Consider the following 22,956-nt stretch of genomic DNA (forward strand, 5'->3'; position numbering starts at 1 on the left):
GTGGGCTGCATTCTAGGAAGGTTTTTGTACTTTTTGTGCCCCTTTTTAAACCAAAATAAACACTTTATAAACTTGTACCTTTCTGTTTGAAAATCTTGTTAATTTTCCATGGGGGCGGGCCGTGTGGCGTCCGTTGCTGTAGCTTACGCCGTCCCCCATGCTCCAAATCATGCCTCATAACGCCGCCCACTGCGCCGAGGTCCCGTGCACGCCGGGACACCTGGTGACGTGGTCGCAGGCACGAGAGTATGGGCGGCGCTGTGAATGCATCGCAAGTGCGCGCCCATACTCTCGTGTGCGCGCTCTCCCCCACTGCCTCCAGCGTTCTGCGCCGGCCCGACGTCACCTCCTTCCCATCGTACCCTGCAGCAGGAAATAGATGGGAGGAGCGGAGCACAGGAGAAGCAGAGGATCTGAGCGACGTACAGAGGGGAGAGCGCGCACACGAGAGTATGGGCGCGCACTTGCGATGCAATCACAGCGCCGCCCATACTCTCGTGCCTGCGACCACGTCACTAGGTGTCCCGGCGTGCACGGGACCTCGGGCGCAGTGGGCGGCGTTATGAGGCATGATTTGGAGCATGGGGGGCGGCGTAAGCTACAGCAACGGACGCCACACGGCCCGCCCCCATGGAAAATTAACAAGATTTTCAAACAGAAAGGTACAAGTTTATAAAGTGTTTATTTTGGTTTAAAAAGGGGCACAAAAAGTACAAAAACCTTCCTAGAATGCAGCCCACGAGCTGCAGAGGGGGAAACGTTTAGGTTGAAAGCCAAATTCCTGATGACAGGTTCCCTTTAAAACTTCAGAAATATCAGATCCAGCGGTAAATGCCCCGATAACACGGATTTCTCGTCTCTTCTTTTACTGTGCATTTTCAGACCGCGTGTGAGAGTGCGGCGCTCTACCACATACCGCTGGTTCGGCTATTTGCTTGCGTCAGTTGTAACCAGGCGGCAGCTTTATCCGCTTACTTTCAATCTGTCACCGCGAGCGCCGCAGAGGAGCTTCCCGCAAATCTCATCTCCGAGTGGAAGGAATTCTTCTCTGAAGGAATCCACGGCTTGTTGTTACCCATGTTGGTAAAAATAGCAGGTAATGTACAGAGGATAACATAGTGCAACAGATACAAAAGTAAGATGTGCCATATAATGACTGACAGCACCCCCAGCCAAACACCGCGGCGAGCTGGACAGGAATAGATTGGCTCAGGCTCCAGGTATTAGAAATAATCAGTCACTCTAAATTTATGGAGCAAAGTTTTCCCCCTCTGTCATACACAGGAGGAATGTTTTCAGCAACTTGTGCTGCAGTAGATCCTCTGTAGACTCCTCCTTGGGGGTCTGTGAGCACTATCTGTGCAATAGTTAGAGCATCGCTACACGGGTTGCTGGTGAGCTGTCACACAGGCAGACAGGCAGATCTCACCAGCAACCAGTGACCAGCCCCCAGCCAGCAGCGACGCACTGAAGCGATGCTGCGCTTGGTAACTAAGGTAAATATCGGGTAACCAACCCTATATTTACCTTGGTTACCAGCGCATGCAGCTACACGTGCAGAGAGTAGGGAGCAGTGCACACCGCTTAGCGCTGGCTCCCTGCTCTCCTAGTTACAGCACACATCGGGTTAATTACCCGATGTGTACTCTGCTAAACGTGCAATGAGCAGGAGCCGGCACTGACAGTGAGAGCGGCGGAGGCTGGTAACGAAGGTAAATATCGGGTAACGAAGGACAGGGCTTCTTGGTTACCCAATGTTTACCTTGGTTACCAGTGTCCGCAGAAGCTGGCTCCTGCTGCCTGCTCATTCAGTTGTTGCTCTCTCGCTGTCACACACAGCGATCTGTGCTTCACAGCGGGACAGCAACAACTAAAAAATGGCCCAGGACATTCAGCAACAACCAACGACCTCACAGCAGGGGCCAGGTTGTTGCTGAATGTCACACACAGCAACATCGCTAGCAACGTCACAAAAGTTGTCCGATGTTGCTAGCGATGTTGCTGTGTGTGACGTGGCCTTTACACGCCACAAGACTTGACGTATACCAGAAACCATCCCTCACACACACTCAGATACCATATAACCCCCCCCACCCCACATGCAGATACCGTAATCCCTCCCACACACACACGTTCAGGTACCGGAACACCCCCCCCCCCCCTTACATGCACACGCACGCACGCGCAGATACTGGAATCACCCCCCCCCTCCATAAACACGCAGATACCGGGCACCCCCCTTCCTCACACACACACACACACCAGGAACCCCCCCTCCTTCACACACGTGCAGACACCGTAATCCCCCCCCCCTGACACACACACGCATACACCAGAAACCCCCCCCCCCACCTACACACACACACACACACACACACACACACACACACACACACACACACACACACACACACACACACACACACACACACACGGATCCCAAAAGCCTCCCTCACACACATGGATACCGGAACCCCCACACACACACACACACACACACACACACAGATACCAAAAGCCCCCCCTCACACACGGATACCAGAAGCCCCCCTCACACACGGATACCAGAAGTCTTCCTCACACACGGATACCAGAAGCCCCCCTCACACACGGATACCAGAAGCCCCCCTCACACACGGATACCAGAAGCCCCCCTCACACACGGATACCAGAAGCCCCCCTCACACACGGATACCAGAAGGCCCCCCTCACACACGGATACCAGAAGCCCCCTTACACACGGATACCAGAAGCCCCCCTCACACACGGATACCAGAAGGCCCCCCTCACAGACGTATACCAGAACCACCACCACTTCACACACACACATGGATACCAAAACCCGTTCAAAATTGTGAGTAAAGGATCAAAAATATACATGTAGGGTCGGGGTTTTCTTTACACACACAAGACTTGCCATATACGAAGAACCATCCCCTACACACACACACACACCACCCCCCATACACACACACACACACACACACACCACCCCCCATACACACACACACACACACACACACCACCCCCCATACACACACACACACACACCATCCCCCATACACACACACACACACCACCCCCATACACACACACACACACCACCCCCCCATACACACACACACACACCACCCCCCCATACACACACACACACACCACCCCCCCATACACACACACACACACACCACCCCCCATACACACACACACCACTCCCCATACACAGACACACACACACACACACACACACCACCCCCCATACACACACACACACACACCACCCCCCCATACACACACCCCCCCATACACACACACACCACCCCCAATACACACACACACCACTCCCAATACACAGACACACACAAGGCTCACCCTATACTGTGCCATACATACACACAAGACCTGCTGTATATTAGGAAGCCTCCTCCCCTACCCCAAACACACACACGCGACTCAAATATACCGGGTGCCACCCCGCCGCATACATATAAGACTCACCATATACTAGGAACTACACACACACGTGAACTCCCTCCCACCATAAACAGAAGACTCGCTGGATACTGGAACCCCTGACACAAACAAGACACATCGTACACTGGAAACCACCCTCCATAGACACAAGAGTCACCGCATACCAGGACCCCCTCCTTTCCTCACAAGACTCGCCACATACCAAGAACCCCTGCACCCACACGACCCGTTGTGGCCCAGATGATTAATGTTATCCCTTCACCTGTAACAACAGTTTGTCATATTACAATTTAACCCTTAGGCATCTTTCCTTAAATGATGCCCTGTGTAACACATGATGTATGTGTTCCTATACACCAGACAGGTCGACACTACGAATCCAGCGTATGGTATCAGAAATTGAAATGTCCGCTCGGCCTCCAACCAAGCAGGCGGTGCTCAATGTTAGCATACAATCCACAGAAACATAATATATCTGCTCATATAGGTGTGAAGAAACCTGTCACTCTCCAATCTTTAGTGCTGGAGTTGGCTCCCTCCCTGTGTGGCGTGATGGTGGTTTCGCTCCAGCTGACGCTTCATCTGGTGTCTATTGGTCCATTGGGTTAAAGTGTAAAGAACGATTTTATTTTTTTCTTTCATTTCCAGAATCTATTTATTACATGTATCTAATATATTGGGGAACAGAGCGTTTTTTGTATTTGAGTGTTGAGGGGTTTGTGAGGCAAGAGATGAAGCGTCATCAGTGATGCGAAACACACCACACTACGAGAGTGTGGGGGGGGGTCCGCTCCAGCCCTTGTCTTGAAACACCATTTGGATTAATCAAAGAATCATTGAAGATTGGCGAGTGCTGCCTTGTTTTCATCTTTTTAGGAAGGCGCATGATGAAAGTGTCTGAGCTGTACTGACGGCCGTGTATCTTCTGTTCCCAGAGGAGAGGAAGGCTGCAGACGTGTCTCATCACACCTCCGTCCTGCAGGCGCTGGGCCACGCTTTGTGCTTCATTTCAAAGGAGCAGCTGCTGAACCACAAACTCCCGGCCAAGTTTGTAGCTGGACAGAAGAGCAGCCTCTCGGATGTCGTGCAGACCTTGCTGAACACCCTGACCCCGCTCCTGCTGTACAACGACCGAGCCGTGCAGATCACCGTCTACCACATGCTGAATAAGTAAGCAAACCCTGTATACGGCCCCTGCCAGGTACATGACGTCCTAGCTCCTCCCCGGTCCACGGCGTCCCCGCTCCTCCCCGGTCCACGGCGTCCCCGCTCCGGCGTCCCCGCTCCTCCCCGGTCCACGGCGTCCCCGCTCCTCCCCGGTCCACGGCGTCCCCGCTCCTCCCCGGTCCACGGCGTCCCCGCTCCTCCCCGGTCCACGGCGTCCCCGCTCCTCCCCGGTCCACGGCGTCCCCGCTCCTCCCCGGTCCACGGCATCCATAAAGCATGATGTTGGGTTGTGCAGGATTAGTAAAACATAGCTGGTGTCCTGTAAAAACAGCGCCACTAATGTCGTCAGGTTGTATGTGGTACTGCAGCTTGGCTTCCCTCACTATATGTAGACTGGGCAATTCCAGATACATCCTTGCACGGCTGTGGCACTGTGCAGTCCTGTTTTTTAATCCCGGACAATCCTTTTAACATTGATATCTTTCTGTTCCCAGATCGCTATATTCTTCTGAATTTGTAAGTTTAAGTTATTTTTTTTCTTTCCGTCCCATGTTTTTTGTGGGACAAATTGTAGTTCTCATGGGTATGATGATTGGGCACATATAACTAAGGGAATGTTTACACACAGATTATTTTGTTGCAGTTTTTTTCCACAACACAAAGGCAGCGAGGCTGGAGATCTGCAGCCGCCATTACACTTCAGTTTGTGCTTTTTTTTTATTCTTAAGCATTTTTAATTAGTCAGTTACTCAATGGAGGAAAAAAAGCAGTAAAACACTTTGACATAACAGCAACAAATGACTAATGGCACTGATTCACAATAGGTGACGTCACAGCTCACCTCCTCCTCCTGTACAATGACTGATAACACCTCTACATACAGTAGATAACACAGGACCCACCATTCACAGTAGGTGACGTCACAGCTTACCTTCTCCCCCTCCTGTCCAATGACTGATAACACCTCTATATACAGTAGATAACACAGGATCCACTATTCACAATAGGTGACATCACAGCTTACCTTCTCCCCCTCCTGTCCAATGACTGATAACACCTCTATTTAGTGTAGATAACACAGGATCCACCGTACACAATAGGTGTTGTCACAGCTCACCTCCTCCTGTACAATCACTGATAACACCTCTATATACAGTAGATAACACAGGATCCACCATTCACAATAGGTGACGTCACAGCTCACCTCCTCCTCCTGTACAATGACTCTTGTTAATTAGAGTTGAGCGAGTACCTAACTATTCGTACTCGCTATACTCATAACGAGTACTGTATAATACTCGCGTACTTGTTTTGAATAGCGCGTGCAATGCAAGTCAATGGGAAAAACTCGCAAAGTGACGAGTAACCCGAATGCCGCACTATTCGTGTGAGTAACAAATAGGTACTTGCTGAACTCTACTGATAACACCTCTATATACAGTAGATAACACAGGATCCACCGTACACAATAGGTGATGTCACAGCTCACCTCCTCCTGTACAATCACTGATAACACCTCTATATACAGTAGATAACACAGGATCCACCATTCACAATAGGTGACGTCACAGCTCACCTCCTCCTCCTGTACAATGACTGTTGTTAATTAGAGTTGAGCGAGTACCTAACTATTCGTACTCTCTATACTCATAACGAGTACTGTATAATACTCGCGTACTTGTTTTGAATAGCGCGTGCAATGCAAGTCAATGGGAAAAACTCGCAAAGTGACGAGTAACCCGAATGCCGCACTATTCGTGTGAGTAACAAATAGTTAGGTACTTGCTGAACTCTACTGATAACACCTCTATATACAGTAGATAACACAGGATCCACCATTCACAATAGGTGGTCACAGCTCACCTCCTCCTCCTGTACAATGACTGATAGCACCTGTATATACAGTAGATAAAACAGGGTCCACCATTCACAATAGGTGATGTCACAGCACAGCTTCTCCTCCTCCTGTACAATGACTGATAACCTCTATATACAGTAGATAACATAGGATCCACCGTTCACAATAGATATTACAGCTCACCTCCTCCTCCTACTGTACAATTACTGATAGCTCCTGTATATACAGTAGATAACAGTCTCCACCATTCACAATAGGTGATGTCACAGCTCACCTCCTCCTCCTACTGTACAATTACTGATAGCTCCTGTATATACAGTAGATAAGTCTCCACCGTTCACAATAGGTGATGTCACAGCTCACCTCCTCCTATACAATGACTGATAACGCGGCAGTTTTATCAGGCACGGATGAAATCGAGAGCACAACAATGGTTAATAGCTAGAAATGGTGACCGGCAGCAGATGTGGATGTGACCCGGGATCCCACCAGGGAAATCTCCACATTAAACACGTCCCTTTACCTTCCCTTATTTTTGGTTTGTCTGGGGACACTCCATATTTATTCCAGTTGTGCTGCGGGGGCGCTCACTTCCTTGTAATGAAGATTTTCCAGCGCTGCGTCTTACAGTGGGTAAAGTCAGATGAATATTGCAGCAAAGGAAACACATTTATAACAGGTCTTAAAGGGGTATTCCTAAAATCGTAAGTGATGCGCAATTTGTAGGAAAGGGCGCGACTTTTTGATTAGCTGTGGGTCCGACCACTGGAAAAATACATTTGCGCTTTTGAACATTTGTTCCTAAAGTTCCCCACCCTACATTGTACATTTGTTTCCTCATTGAAGGCCCGGTCTGGGATTGTGAAGCATCCGCTTCTTCATGTCTCCAGACACCGCACCTCTCCGGTCCGCAGATGCGTCTGGGATCGCACTTTATAAATTCCTCCTTTCAGGCCTGCGACACACATCCGTGCCGCCGGTACGTGTTTGGTACGTTTTTGCACGTACCGGCGGCACGGAGACACGTAGACCAATGCTACCCTATGGTAACAGGCACACACACGTAAAAACACACGGAAAATGTGTCCGTGTCGTTAGTACTTGTGTGCGTTTTCCAACACGGCCGACATGTCCGTTTTTCACCGGCATTACGCAGGCACAGACCCGCTAAAGTCAATGGGTCCGTGCCTGCACGGACGGCACACGTAGCATGTCCGTGTGCTACACGTACCGTCCGTGTGCGTTTTTTAGTGAGCGATGTCGGTCAATCTATTTTTAATGTGGTTGTCAGTCATTCTCCCTTTTTTTCTGTGTTTGTCAGTCAATCTCCCTCAGTCTATATAGAAAATATACTCCGGCACACTATAGAAAAAAGTAAGGAGAAGTCCAATATGATGCTCAATAGTGTCTTTATTTTAAATGTGAATATTGTCCGACGTTTCAACCCGTCAAGGGTTTTCCTCGGGGACTAATATATAATAACAAAAGAGAAAGAAAAATACATTGTCACAATAATACATCATTGTTACAAAACAACACATATCACACACAGGTGAAAATCACGTTCACATTGTTACAAAAATGCAAATGCTGAGCTCTTCATAAAGAATGTACATAGAAAATACCCGTAAATTAAATATGATAAATACAAAGGGACATTTTCTTCTTTATGGAAACCAATGTATGATATAGTCATAAAATTAAGGAGACCAGAAATCAGGACATACCTATGATAGATAAGATTACATTTCCTTAAGCGAGCACCGGAATTGCGTCGGGTAATTTAACACAATGGTGTTAACGGGTAGTACTAGAGGGTGAGACATGAATATATTAATACCGTAAATAAACACAAGAAAAAGAGAGCTGTGTTTCTAGGGGTTCAGGTGAGTATACCTCAATGGGTCAAGGACATCCAATCAAGTAAGTATGAAGAGACATAAACGACCTTCACTGTTATATAGAAAGGGTTCAATATGTGAGTTCCTAGAGGGTCATGTGCCTCATGTTTCTAAATAAAAAAGATCATTTATTTATTAGAAATGAACGCATATGAAATCAAAGGGTAATTGATCTATCCGGAAAAGAGTACCTCATGGGTGGGGCCGAGTATAAGCCGGAATACCCCGGTCACGTTTTGGTCAAATCGACCAGTACGAGTGGGTAAGTGGTGCTGTGATATACAAAAGGATGAACTCCAGATTATGACCAAATAACATAGGAGAAAAAAAACACTAAGGGTAAGGCAAAATTATGATACCTATGAGTATGGGAATAAGTCCTAATGGGTGCTCCAGCCGTTACAAGAATCCAAACGAGCATATGGTTATTAACAACAACGAGTGGACCACATGAGAATAAGATTGTATCAGCCCCTGGACCCAAAGAGGTGAATCTATATCCTGTTCTGAGAAAACGTATATGAATATATGACACAATGGTATAAATTGTAATGATAACATTTTGTAATATGCGATAGACCAATCCTAAAGACTACGTCGTACCTTGTGAGAATAATGTTGCACAAAATATGAACAAGGCTGCCTCTGTGTTGTCACAAAACGGCAATCCTGATATATATGCACCATAAATGAGAAGGAGACTATAGTAGGGCAAAAAACAGAGACAGATATATGAGGTCACTAATCCCCAACCAGCAAGAAATATACGTAGCAGTGAAACCACGTACCTGACCTAATGTTGACTGGACAAAGGGTCTAATTATGAGCAGGCCAAAGGCTCTATAAGGAGTAGAAGAGATGATAAATGTGGAACAATAAATGTAATGGAAAGAAAATAAAGTCACGAAAAGGAGGGCAGATAATGACAAACTGATTGCAAGGGATACATATCATACCTGTGTGACAAATCACCACGTGCGAGGCGCCGGACGCCATGTATAGGCAGTTTGAGCTTTGCATGCATGCGCGGCAGACGAAGCCCACACGCCGGCGAGTGAGGTAGAGGGAGATAATGTGTGTACACGGTGACGTGATGACGTCGTGCGCCGCGCATGCGCGGAAAAACCGATCGCCGCCTAGGCAGCGTCAGCATCGCGCATGCGTGGCAGACAAAGCCCAGACGCCGGCGAGTGAGGTGGTGGGGGTGTGTGTAATGGCCCGCGCAAGCGCGGAGGGACATGCCTCCCTGTCACATGTGCGCGGAAGCCAAGCACACAATCCTAGATGGTATAATACGCGCGTGCGCGTAGGGACCCGTGGCCAGGGAGCGAGCCTCGGGACAGGGCTCCGACGCTGCCGAGGCGGCGATCGGCCTCACCGCGCATGCGCGTCACGCGACGTCATCACGTCGACGTGCGCACACGTGACGTGTGACGTACACGATACCACATACAACGGAAGTTATGACTTCCGGGTTCAATATAAAAAGCTCAAACTGCCTATACATGGCGTCCGGCGCCTCGCACGTGGTGATTTGTCACACAGGTATGATATGTATCCCTTGCAATCAGTTTGTCATTATCTGCCCTCCTTTTCGTGACTTTATTTTCTTTCCATTACATTTATTGTTCCACATTTATCATCTCTTCTACTCCTTATAGAGCCTTTGGCCTGCTCATAATTAGACCCTTTGTCCAGTCAACATTAGGTCAGGTACGTGGTTTCACTGCTACGTATATTTCTTGCTGGTTGGGGATTAGTGACCTCATATATCTGTCTCTGTTTTTTGCCCTACTATAGTCTCCTTCTCATTTATGGTGCATATATATCAGGATTGCCGTTTTGTGACAACACAGAGGCAGCCTTGTTCATATTTTGTGCAACATTATTCTCACAAGGTACGACGTAGTCTTTCTTCAGCGCTCTATTGGGAGACCCAGACGATTGGGGTATAGCTACTGCCCTCCGGAGGCCACACAAAGCACTACATTAAAAGTGCAAGGCCCCTCCCCCTCTGGCTATACCCCCCCGTGGTATCACGGGTTCTCCAGTTTTAGTTTTGTGTGCGAAGGAGGTCAGACATCCACGCATAGCTCCACAGATTTTAGTCAGCAGTAGCTGCTGACTATTTCGGATGGAAGAAAAGAGGACACATATAGTGTCCCCAGCATGCTCCCTTCTCACCCCTGGATGGTGTTGTAAGGTTGAGGTACCTATTGCTGGTACGGAGGCTGGAGCCCACATGCTGCTTTCCTTCCACATCCCCCTGAGGGGCTCTGTGGAAGTGGGATCCTGCCGGCCTCAAAGCTCTGACGCCGGGCTCCATCCACAGACCCATTTGAACCTGCTGGATACGGAGCTGGAGTACCGTTCAGGGACATGGCCCTGCACCATTACAGGTACTCTGTGTCCCCGTACACACAGGCACAGCACACTCCAGACTTGCTGGGTGTGCTAGTGCGCCGGGGACAGTAAAGGGTTACAGTCACTGCAGCCTTGCTGAGTGACTTTGTGTTTTGGGAACTACCGCGCCGGACGCTCCGGGAGCGGCGGCGCGGCTGGGACTTGTAGTTCGCCGGGGACTGGGCGCCGACCGCGCTTTTACGGCGGCGGCGCTTATAACTCCAGTCCCCGGCTTCTGCGGCCTAGTGCCGCTTCGTTCCCGCCCCCTCCCTGTCACTCAGGGAAGGGGACAGGCGCTGAGCAATCAGCAGCGCCGAGGGCTGGAGCCTTTTTACATGCTCCAGCCCTCTCACTGCACACTGTCGGACGCCGGATTCCCGCTCTGCCTTGGGGCACGCCCACGGCCCGCCCCTACTCACACGAGCTGGGGAAGAAGCCGGCAGCCATTACTGCAGAGCTCGGACTTTCGGCTCCAAGGCAGGACGGTGGCGATCATACACCCGCTTATAGCGGGCGGTAAGAGGCACATATAGTGCTGAAAACTGCAGTGTATACATGTGTTGTTTTTAACTACATAGGTCGCTATATGCCCGCTGGGGGAGCGACTCATCAGCAGCAGGAAAGCAGGTGTGCTAAAGCACAGGCTTTCTAGGCTGCTTGTTTTACACGACTGAGGTGTTCATTTGTGTTTATGCTGATATGCTATACATTGCACTGTACAGTCGCTAGTCTTAGCTATATTCTTCTGGAATGGCTAGACTACAGCAGCAGAAAACCAAGGGTGCTGGGGCACAGGTTTTTTTCTATGCTGCTTGTATTGCATGGGCTGCAGTGTGCATTTGTACTTGTGCTTGTATGCTATACATTGCACTGTATGGTCACTCTTCTGGGCTATATTCCCCTAGATGACCAGTCTACAGCAGCAGAAGAGCAGAGGTGCCAGGGCACAGGCTTCTATGCTGCTTGGATTGCATGTGCTGCAGTGTTCATTTGTACTTGTGCTTGTATGCTATACATTGCACTGTAGGGTCACTCTTCTGGGCTATATTCCCCTAGATGACTAGTATACAGCAGCAGAAGAGCAGGGGTGCCAGGGCACAGGCTTCTATGCTGCTTGTATTGCTTGTGCTGCAGTGGTCATTTGTACTTTATGCCTGTATGCTATACATTGCAATGTACGGTCACCAATCTTGGCTATATACTTCTAGATAGCTAGTCGGCAGCGGCAAAAAAGCAACACAGATTTCAGTGCTGTGTTTACTACATGGGATGCTGTTCATGACACCGTCCCATTGTGTGCATGCTCCCCTGTAGGTCTGCCGGGGTCTCTAGCACTTCGTCTGCCGGGGCTCTACTAGTTGGGGCCAAAGAAACCTCCTGTCAACCCTGTCCATGGACAGGGACGGAGTAGTCATAATATAGAGACTTGCACCCATGGGCAATCTACTTGACCAAAAGGGCAGTTCTTCAGGGCTTTGATACTGACATCGCTCTCAATCCGGATACACCGGGTGGTAACGTCATACGGAATGATCCTATACCGTCCATCAATGGAAGGTTGGATCTTTCTCCCTCAGCTCCCCCAGTGGAGATAGGAGACGAACAGGAGAAGTTCCTTTTCAGTGTCTCACGCGGATATTGAGTATTTTTTCTGGCACGCTGACTTCAGAGAAGCAGTCCAGGAACACCACGCTTACCAGATAAGCGTCTTCTCCAAACGTTTTTAGGATACACGTTATCCCTTTTTTTCCCCTGACGTGGTCAGCGCTGGACCCAGGGTCCAAAGGTGGATTCTCCAATCTCCAGGCTTGCAATATAGAGCCATAGTTGCACTGGAGATGGGGCTTCACTTCAAGATGCCATTCACAGACAGATGGACTCTGGTTGAAATCTGTCTAGGAGGCTATCGGCGTGTCGGTTGCTCCGGCATCCACAGCCGTATTGGCAACCTAACCTTTTCTGCTGTTCTTGCGCAGCTGACCTTGAGCAGGGACATCTGTACGCAATGTCTGCACTGCGACTTACCCTGTTAATACTGTCCTAAAAGTACAGTCGAGGTTTCGGTCCTTCCCAAGCTCCGGCAGGTCCCAATTGTCCTCGTGCAAAAGGGCTACAAAACCTCAGACGGGCTCAGATTCCGGCCGGGCTCAATCTCGCCCAAGGAAGGCAGTCGGAGGAACCGCTACCAAGGCGGTCTCCTCAGGACTCTCAGCTCTCTCTCTCTCTCTCCGCATCCGCGGTTGATGGCAGACTCCCCCGCCTTTGGCGACATTTAGCTGCCACAGGTCACTTGGTGGGTGACGGACATTGTGCTCACGTGCACAGGACAGTGTTCTGTTCTCGTCCTCCGACTCCATTCTTCAGAACGGCCCCACCTCTCCACCGAGCAGATGCCCTGCTGCAGGCGGTGGACGCTCTAAGAGCAGAAGGAGTGGTGATCCCTGGCCCCCCTCGGGAACGAGGGCGAGGGTTTGTACTCCAATCTCTTTGTGGCTCCAAAAATGGACGGTCCCTTCCGTCCTGTTCTGGTTCTGAAACTGCTCAACGAGCATGCGAACGCCAGGCGGTTCCGGATGGGATTCCTCCGATCCGTCATTGCCTCAATGTCTCGAGGAGACTTCCTTGCCTCAACAGACATCAAAGATGCCTATCTCCACGTGCCAATTGCTACGGAGCACCAACGTTTTCTACGTTTTGTGATAGGAGACGAACATCTTCTGTTCGTAGCTCTGCCATTCAGTCTGGCGACAGCCCCACGGGTGTTCACCAAGGTCATGGCAGCAGTGGTAGCAGTCTTGCACTCTCAGGGACACCCGGTGATCCCGACTTGGACGATCTACTCGTCAAAGCACCCTCCCTCGAGGCATGCCAACGCAGCCTGAATGTTACGCTGGAGACTCTCCAGACTTTCGGGTGGATCATCAATTTGGCAAGGTCAAATCTGTCTCCGACTCAATCACTAACGTATCTCGGCATGGAGTTTCATACTCTATCAGCCATAGTGAAGCTTCCGCTGAACCAGCAGCGTTCACTGCAGACAGAGGTGCAGTCTCTCCTTCAAGGCCAGTCGCACCCCTTAAGGCGCCTCATGCACTTCCTAAGGAAGATGGTGGCAGTCATCGAGGCAGTTATCTTTGCGCAGTTTCATCTGCGCCAACGGCAATGGGACATTCTCCGCCAATGGGATGGGCGGTCAACCTCCCTGGACGGGAAGTCTCCCTTTCCCTGACGGCCGAGGACTCTCTGCAATAGTGGCTTATTCCCACCTCATTGTCATAGCCCCCATCCTGGGCAGTGGTCACGACAGATACGAGTCTGTCGGGGTGGGGAGCAGTTTGTCTCCGCCACATGGCTCAGGGGACGTGGACTCAGCAGGAGTCCACCCTTCAGATCGATGTTCTGGAAATCGGGGCAGGGTATCTTACCCTATTAGCTTTCCAGAAGTGGCTAGAAAGAGAGCAGATCCGAATCCAGTCGGACATCTCCACAGCGGTGGCATACATCAACCACCAAGGAGGGACACGCAGTCAGCAGCCTTCCAGGAAGTCCGGCGAATCCTCATGTGGGTGGAGGACACAGCATCCACCATATCCGCAGTTCACATCCCGGGCGTAGAAAACTGGGAAGCAGACTTCCTCAGTCGCCAGGGCATGGACGCGGGGGAATGGTCCCTTCACCCGGACGTGTTTCAGGAAATCTGTTGCCGCTGGGGGGTGCCGGACGTCGACCTAATGGCGTCTCGGCACACCAACAAGGTCCCGGCATTTATGGCACGATCGCGCGATCACAGAGCTCTGGCGGCAGACGCCTTAGTGCAAGATTGGTCGCAGTTCCGGCTCACATATGTGTTTCCACCTCTGGCACTCTTGCCCAGAGTACTGCGCAAAAATCAGATCCGATTGCAGCCGCGTCATACTCGTCGCACCAGACTGGCCGAGGAGATCGTGGTATCCGGATCTGTGGCATCTCACGGTCGGCCGACCGGGGTCACTACCAGACCGACCAGACTTACTGTCTCAAGGGCCGTTTTCTCCATCGGAATTCTGCGGCCCTGAACCTGACTGTGTGGCCATTGAGTCATGGATCCTAGCATCTGCAGGATTATCTCAAGGACTGGTTGCCACAATGAGACAAGCTAGAAAGTCGAATTCTGCTAAGATCTACCACAGGACGTGGAAGATTTTCTTATCCTGGTGCTCTACTCAGGGAGTGTCTCCCTGGCCATTTGCATTACCCAAGTTTCTTTCCTTCCTGCAATCGGGGTTAGAAAAGGGCTTGTCGCTCAGCTCCCTTAAAGGGCAAGTTTCGGCACTATCCGTGTTTTTTCAGAAGCGTCTAGCACGTCTTCCTAAGGTGCGCACGTTCCTGCAGGGGGTCTGTCATATTGTGCCCCCGTACAAGCGACCGTTAGATCCATGGGATCTGAACAGGGTACTAGTTGCTCTCCAGAAGCCGCCCTTCGAGCCTCTGAAGGAAGTTTCCTTTTCTCGGCTGTCGCAGAAAGTGGCGTTTCTTGTTGCGATCACATCGCTTCGGCGAGTGTCTGAGCTGGCAGCTCTGTCATCCAAGGCTCCCTTCCTGGTGTTCCACCAGGACAAGGTTGTGCTGCGCCCTATTCCGGAGTTTTCTTCCTAAGGTCGTATCCTCTTTTCATCTTAATCAGGATATCTCCTTGCCTTCGTTTTGTCCTCATCCGGTTCACCGGTATGAAAAGGACTTACGTTTGCTAGATCTGGTGAGGGCACTCAGAATCTACATTTCCCGCACGGCGCCCATACGCCGTGCCGATGCACTTTTTGTCCTTGTCGCTGGTCCGCGCAAAGGGTTGCAGGCTTCTAAAGCCACCCTGGCTCGATGGATCAAAGAACCAATTCTAGAGGCCTACCGTTCTGCGGGGCTTCCGGTTCCTTCAGGGCTAAAAGCCCACTCAACCAGAGCCGTGGGTGCGTCCTGGGCATTACGTCACCAGGCTTCGGCTCAACAGGTGTGCCAGGCAGCTACCTGGTCCAGTCTGCGCACTTTCACCAAGCATTATCAGGTGCATACCTATGCTTCGGCGGATGCCAGCTTAGGTAGAAGAGTCCTGCAGGCGGCAGTGACACCCCCGTAGGGGAGGGCTGTTTTGCAGCTCTAACATGAGGTATTTATTTACCCACCCAGGGACAGCTTTTGGACGTCCCAATCGTCTGGGTCTCCCAATAGAGCGCTGAAGAAGAAGGGAATTTTGTTACTTACCGTAAATTCCTTTTCTTCTAGCTCTTATTGGGAGACCCAGCACCCGCCCTGTTGTCCTTCGGGATGTTTTTTTGTTGTTTGCGGGTACACATGTTGTTCATGTTGAACGGTTTTTCAGTTCTCCGATGTTATTCGGAGTTAATTTGTTTAAACCAGTTAATGGCTTCCTCCTTCTTGCTTTGGCACTAAAACTGGAGAACCCGTGATACCACGGGGGGGTATAGCCAGAGGGGGAGGGGCCTTGCACTTTTAATGTAGTGCTTTGTGTGGCCTCCGGAGGGCAGTAGCTATACCCCAATCGTCTGGGTCTCCCAATAAGAGCTAGAAGAAAAGGAATTTACGGTAAGTAACAAAATTCCCTTCTTAGGATTGGTCTATCGCATATTACAAAATGTTATCATTACAATTTATACCATTGTGTCATATATTCATATACGTTTTCTCAGAACAGGATATAGATTCACCTCTTTGGGTCCAGGGGCTGATACAATCTTATTCTCATGTGGTCCACTCGTTGTTGTTAATAACCATATGCTCGTTTGGATTCTTGTAACGGCTGGAGCACCCATTAGGACTTATTCCCATACTCATAGGTATCATAATTTTGCCTTACCCTTAGTGGTTTTTTTCTCCTGTGTTATTTGGTCATAATCTGGAGTTCATCCTTTTGTATATCACAGCACCACTTACCCACTCGTACTGGTCGATTTGACCAAAACGTGACCGGGGTATTCCGGCTTATACTCGGCCCCACCCATGAGGTACTCTTTTCCGGATAGATCAATTACCCTTTGATTTCATATGCGTTCATTTCTAATAAATAAATGATCTTTTTTATTTAGAAACATGAGGCACATGACCCTCTAGGAACTCACATATTGAACCCTTTCTATATAACAGTGAAGGTCGTTTATGTCTCTTCATACTTACTTGATTGGATGTCCTTGACCCATTGAGGTATACTCACCTGAACCCCTAGAAACACAGCTCTCTTTTTCTTGTGTTTATTTACGGTATTAATATATTCATGTCTCACCCTCTAGTACTACCCGTTAACACCATTGTGTTAAATTACCCGACGCAATTCCGGTGCTCGTTTAAGGAAATGTAATCTTATCTATCATAGGTATGTCCTGATTTCTGGTCTCCTTAATTTTATGACTATATCATACATTGGTTTCCATAAAGAAGAAAATGTCCCTTTGTATTTATCATATTTAATTTACGGGTATTTTCTATGTACATTCTTTATGAAGAGCTCAGCATTTGCATTTTTGTAACAATGTGAACGTGATTTTCACCTGTGTGTGATATGTGTTGTTTTGTAACAATGATGTATTATTGTGACAATGTATTTTTCTTTCTCTTTTGTTATTATATATTAGTCCCCGAGGAAAACCCTTGACGGGTTGAAACGTCGGACAATATTCACATTTAAAATAAAGACACTATTGAGCATCATATTGGACTTCTCCTTACTTTTTTCTATAGTGTGCCGGAGTATATTTTCTATATAGTCTGTTTTTTCTCCAGAGCACCTGCTATTAGATTGGTTGAGCCAGGTTCTAATCTAGATATAATCTCCCTCAGTCTGTCGGTCGGTCTCCCCCCTCTCTCATACTCACCGATCCCCAGCGCAGTACTGCACGGCTGTTAAAAAAGCTCCGGCGGCTTTTCCTCTTTTGAAAATGCCGGCCGCTCATTATTCAATCTCGTATTCCCTGCTTTCCCCGCCCACCGGCGCCTATGATTCGTTGCAGTCAGACACACCCCCACGCTGAGTGACAACTGTCTCACTGCACCCAATCACAGCAGCCGGTGGGCGTGTCTATATTGCGCAGTTAATAAAATAAATAAATAAAAAAAAAACGTGCGGTCCCCCCCAATTTGGATACCAGCCAGGGTAAAGCCATACGACTGAAGGCTGGTATTTTCAGGATGGGGAGCTCCACGTTATGGGGAGCCCCGCAGCCTAAAAATATCAGCCAGCAGCAGCCCAGAATTGCCGCATCCATTAGATGCGACAGTTGCGGGACTCTACCCGACTCATCCCGAATTGCCCTGGTGCGGTGGCAATCAGGGTAATAAGGAGTTAATGGCAGCAACCCATAGCTGCCAGTAAATCCAAGATTAATCATGGCAGGCGTCTCCCCGAGATACCTTCCATGATTAACCTGTAAGTTAAAGTAAATAAACACATACACCTGAAAAATCCTCTATTTGAAATAATAGACAATAACAAATACCCTCGTTCACCACTTTATTACTCCCTAAAAACCCATCCATGTCCGGCGTAATCCACGGAGGTCCCGTGACGCTTCCAGCTCTGCTACATGAAGGTGACAGGAGCTGCAGAAGAACACCGCCGCTCCTGTCAGCTCCACGCAGCAACTGAGGTGAGCCGCGCGATCAGCGGTGATGTCACTCAGGTTACTCGCGGCCACCGCTGGATCCTCCTGCTGTGACAGCGAGTCGCCCAAGTGACTGAAGTGCGCTGCGCGATCAGCGAAGAAGTCACAGGTGAGTTGCGGTCTCGGGTGGGTGACTCCAGCTGGCCGCGGATAACCTGAATGACGGCAGCGCTAATCGTGCTGCTCACTTCAGTCACTCAGAGGATTAGCGGTCACCAGTGAGTTCTTCACGGGTGACCGCTAATCAGTACGCGACACAGAGCCGCAGTATGACAATGAAGTCGGGTGACGTTCACCCGAGTTCATTCTCATTGCGCGACTCTGCTGTCAAGCGGGTATGTATCAACGACATTGTGCATCATACACGGACATTACACGTACGTATCACACGCACACACGGCTAGCATACGCCATCACACAGATGTCACACGTACCGGAGAAACGCCCATAAAAAACGGAACACGGACCCGAAAAACGGTACGTGAGACACATACGTTTTTTATGCGGAAGTGTGTTTCAGGCCTTGAATGAGGCAGAGCTGCAATACCCGACACGGCCTGTAGATGAGGGTGGCGCTATTTCTGGGCAGAAGGAAATTAAAGCAAATACGTTACTAATCAGTTTAAATAGAAGTGATCATCAGAAAATATCTTATTGTTTAAATCATTATTTTGTCATGCGTGTATTTAATATTACAGATATATGGTATGGCTTGGCTTTCTTTTTTTATATTGTCATATTTATATATAGAAGAAAAAAAGACTAGTCTTTGAAATTGTTAAAATGTTCACATAGCCACTATCTTATTTTCTTTGTCGCTCCATTGGGAGACCCAGACAATTGGGTGTATAGCTTCTGCCTCCGGAGGCCACACAAAGTATTACACTTTAAAAAGTGTAACCCCTCCCCTCTGCCTATACACCCTCCCGTGCATCACGGGCTCCTCAGTTTTATGCTTTGTGTGGAAGGAGGCACACATCCACTCATGCATTCTCATATTAGTTATGTCAGTTGGAAGAAAAGAGGGCCCCCACGGGGCCCCCGGCATGTTCCCTTCTCACCCCACTAAGTCGGCGGTGCTGTTAAGGTTGAGGTACCCATTGTGGGTACATAGGCCGGAGCCTCATGCCGTCTCCTTCACCATCCCTTAGCGGCTCTGGGAGAAGTGGGATCCTGAGCGGTCATCCATTCACTGGGACCGTGCTCCCTCCGCAGCCCCTGTGGGAATCTGTCGGACAGGAGTTGATTTATCCTCAGGGACCGGGCCCTGCATCACTAAGGTACTCTGTATCCCCATCGGGGATGTGCATGGAGCGCCTTCATCCCGGACGCTGCAGCAGCTGCTTATTTGTGACGGCCGGCGGACTTCCGCGCCGACCGCGCCTGTTTGTCGGCCGCGGTCTTAAATTTAGTCCCCGGCTTCAATTGCGGCCTAGTAGCAAAACTCCCGCCCCCGGGCCTGTCTATCAGGGGTAAGGGCGGGACTGCCGACCTGACGTCGGATGTGAGGGCCGGAGCATCCTGTATGTTTCCTCCCCCCTCACTGATCACTGTGGGGACTCCAGATTCCCGCACTTTTCTAGCGCCGCCCACGGCCCCACTCCTCCCCAGAGAGCTCCGGCAGCCATTTTTTGGCATTCTGCCTGTGGAGGATTTCCAGGAAAGAGCTCTGCAACGCTGGGAGACCTAAGGCAGGGAATCTGGAGGACACACACTCCGCTTTTTAGCGGTCGGTAAGCCACACCGGTCACCCGGTGCTGGTCCCCTTAGGGTGCCGGAATAGATACTATATATATATATTTATATATTTCTGTTCGGTCGGGCTATATACCCTTTCCCATATACCCTCAGTGATCACTCTCCTAGGAGACAACAGCATGTCGTCCACAAGGAGCAAGGGTGCCAAGGCACAGGGTTATTTTGCGACCTGTACCTCTTGTGCGGCTAAGTTATCTGCGGGTTCCACCTACCCTCACTGTGAGCAATGCTCAACCCCTGTTTTGCTTGCTCAGCCGGAGCCTCGGTCACTAGTGGGCCCCTCGGCTCAGGTAGAACCCCTTGCTCCCCCTGTCCAGGCGGCAGGGACAGAGTTTGCAGTTTTTGCTGAAAAACTCTCTGAGTCACTCTCAGTCTATGGACAAATGGTCTGCCAAGCTGCTTGAAGCTTTGCAGTCCAGACCGGTCCTTCCACAGGCCCCGGGCCCTGTTGGATCTTCGCCTCCAGGCCCCTCTCTGTCCGTGCCGCAGCACGTTCCCAGGGGGGGGGCCCTAGGTCTCATGTGGAGGACTCCGGCCCGGACCACAGTCCCAGACCGGCTAAGCGGGCCCGCTGGGAATCTTCCCCGACTTCTTCACGCTGCTCGGGTTCCCAGCTTGAGGACTCTCTGGAGGACGAGGCGGACGTCGCAGCTCAGGGCTCTGACCCTGACGTTGCTCTCAATCTTGATACACCTGAAGGGGACGCCATAGTAAATGACCTTATCTCGTCCATCAACCAGGTGTTAGATATATCTCCACCGCCGCCACCTGTAGAGGAGTCGACTTCTCAGCAGGAGAAACACCAGTTTCGGTTCCCTAAACGTACACGGAGTGCGTTTTTCGATCACTCTAACTTCAGAGATGCTGTCCAGAAGCCCAGAGCGGTTCCAGACAAGCGCTGCCTTACTGACACATGTTACCCCTTCCCCTCTGACGTTGTTAAGGGTTGGGCTCAATGTCCCAAGGTGGATCCCCCAGTCTCTAGATTGGCGGCTAGATCTGTGGTATCGGTTGCAGATGGCTCATCGCTAAAGGATGCCACTGACAGGCAGATAGAGCTCCTGGTGAAATCCATCTATGAAGCCACGGGCGCGTCTTTTGCCCCGGCTTTTGCAGCCGTGTGGGCACTCCAAGCTATCTCAGCTTGTCTGGCTGAGATTACTGCGGTCACACGTAATTCTGCTCCGCAGGTTGCGTCTTTGACTTCTCAGGCGTAAGCCTTTTCTTCCTACGCCATGAACGCAGTTCTAGACTCTGCTAGCCGTACAGCGGTGGCATCCGCTAACTCTGTGGCAGTCCGCAGGGCCACGTGGCTGCGCGAATGGAAGGCAGACTCGGCTTCCAAGAGGTTCTTAACCGGTTTGCCGTTTTCTGGCGACCGCTTGTTTGGCGAACGATTGGATGAGATTATTAAGGAATCCAAGGGAAAGGACTCCTCCTTACCCCAGTCCAAACCGAAGAGACCTCAGCAACGGAATCGAGGTTTCGGTCATTTCGTTTCTCCGCCAAGCCCCAATCCTCTTCGTCCAGCAGGCCGGAGAAAGGCCAGAGGAACTCCTATGCGTGGCGGTCCAAGTCACGCCCCCAAAAGGCCGCAGGAGGCACTGCTTCCAAGGCGGCCTCCTCATGACTCTCGGCATCCCCGAACCGCATCCTCGGTCGGTGGCAGGCTCTCCCGCTTTTGCGACGCCTGGTGGCCACATGTGCAAGACCGATGGGTGAGAGACATTCTGTCTCACGGTTACAGGATAGAGTTCAGCTCTCGTCCCCCGACTCGTTTCTTCAGAACCTCTCCGCCCCCCGAGCGAGCCGATGCACTTTTTCAGGCGGTGAACGCTCTGAAGACAGAAGGAGTTGTGATCCCTGTTCCCCCCCAGGAACATGGTCGCGGCTTTTACTCCAACTTGTTTGTGGTGCCAAAGAAGGACGGCTCGTTCCGTCCCGTTCTGGATCTCAAACTGCTCAACAGACATGTGAGCACCAGACGGTTTCGGATGGAATCTCTCCGCTGGGTCATCGCTTCGATGTCACAAGGAGACTTCCTAGCATCGATCGACATCAAGGATGCTTCTCTCCATGTGCTGATCGCACCCGAACATCAACGCTTTTTGCGTTTCGCCATCGGGGACGAACACCTTCAGTTCGTGGCTTTGCCTTTCGGCCTGGCGACAGCCCCAAGGGTGTTCACCAAGGTCATGGCATCTGTTGTGGCGGTCCTACACTATCAGGGCCACTCGGTGATTCCCTACTTAGACGATCTTCTGGTCAGGGCACCCTCTCAGATGGCGTGTCAAAACAGCCTTTCCGTCGCTCTGGCGACTCTCCAGCAGTTCGGGTGGATCATCAACTTCCCAAAATCCAAGTTGACACCGACCCAATCACTGACGTACCTTGGGATGGAGTTTCATACTCAGTCAGCAGTAGTCATGCTACCGCTGGACAAACAGCTTTCGCTGCAGGCAGGGGTGCAATCTCTTCTTCGGGGTCAGTCACACCCCTTGAGGCGCCTCATGCACTTCCTGGGGAAGATGGTGGCAGCGATGGAGGCAGTGCCCTTCGCGCAATTCCATCTGCGGCCACTCCAGTGGGACATTCTCCGCAAATGGGACAGGAGGTCGACTTCCCTCGACAGGAACGTCTCTCTTTCCCTTGCAACCAAGATGTCACTTCAGTGGTGGCTCCTTCCCAACTCTCTGTCGCACGAGCCTGTCAGGGTGGGGGGCGGTTTTTCTCCATGCTCAGGGAACCTGGA

General features: G+C 50.5%; 1 protein-coding gene across 1 annotated transcript in view; it reads left to right on the plus strand.

The window, feature by feature from the left end:
• Positions 1-22,956, plus strand: part of LTN1 (listerin E3 ubiquitin protein ligase 1) — a 194,051-nt gene that overhangs the window by 113,107 nt on the left and 57,988 nt on the right. Inside the window, exons 22-23 of the mRNA XM_075335055.1 lie at positions 883-1,096; positions 4,407-4,641. Of these exons, the coding sequence (XP_075191170.1) occupies positions 883-1,096; positions 4,407-4,641 (449 nt within the window). The remainder of the gene's footprint in view (positions 1-882; positions 1,097-4,406; positions 4,642-22,956) is intronic.

The sequence above is a fragment of the Anomaloglossus baeobatrachus genome, chromosome 2 (assembly GCF_048569485.1).
Source record: "Anomaloglossus baeobatrachus isolate aAnoBae1 chromosome 2, aAnoBae1.hap1, whole genome shotgun sequence".
In the NCBI taxonomy this organism is placed as follows: Eukaryota; Metazoa; Chordata; class Amphibia; order Anura; family Aromobatidae; genus Anomaloglossus; species Anomaloglossus baeobatrachus.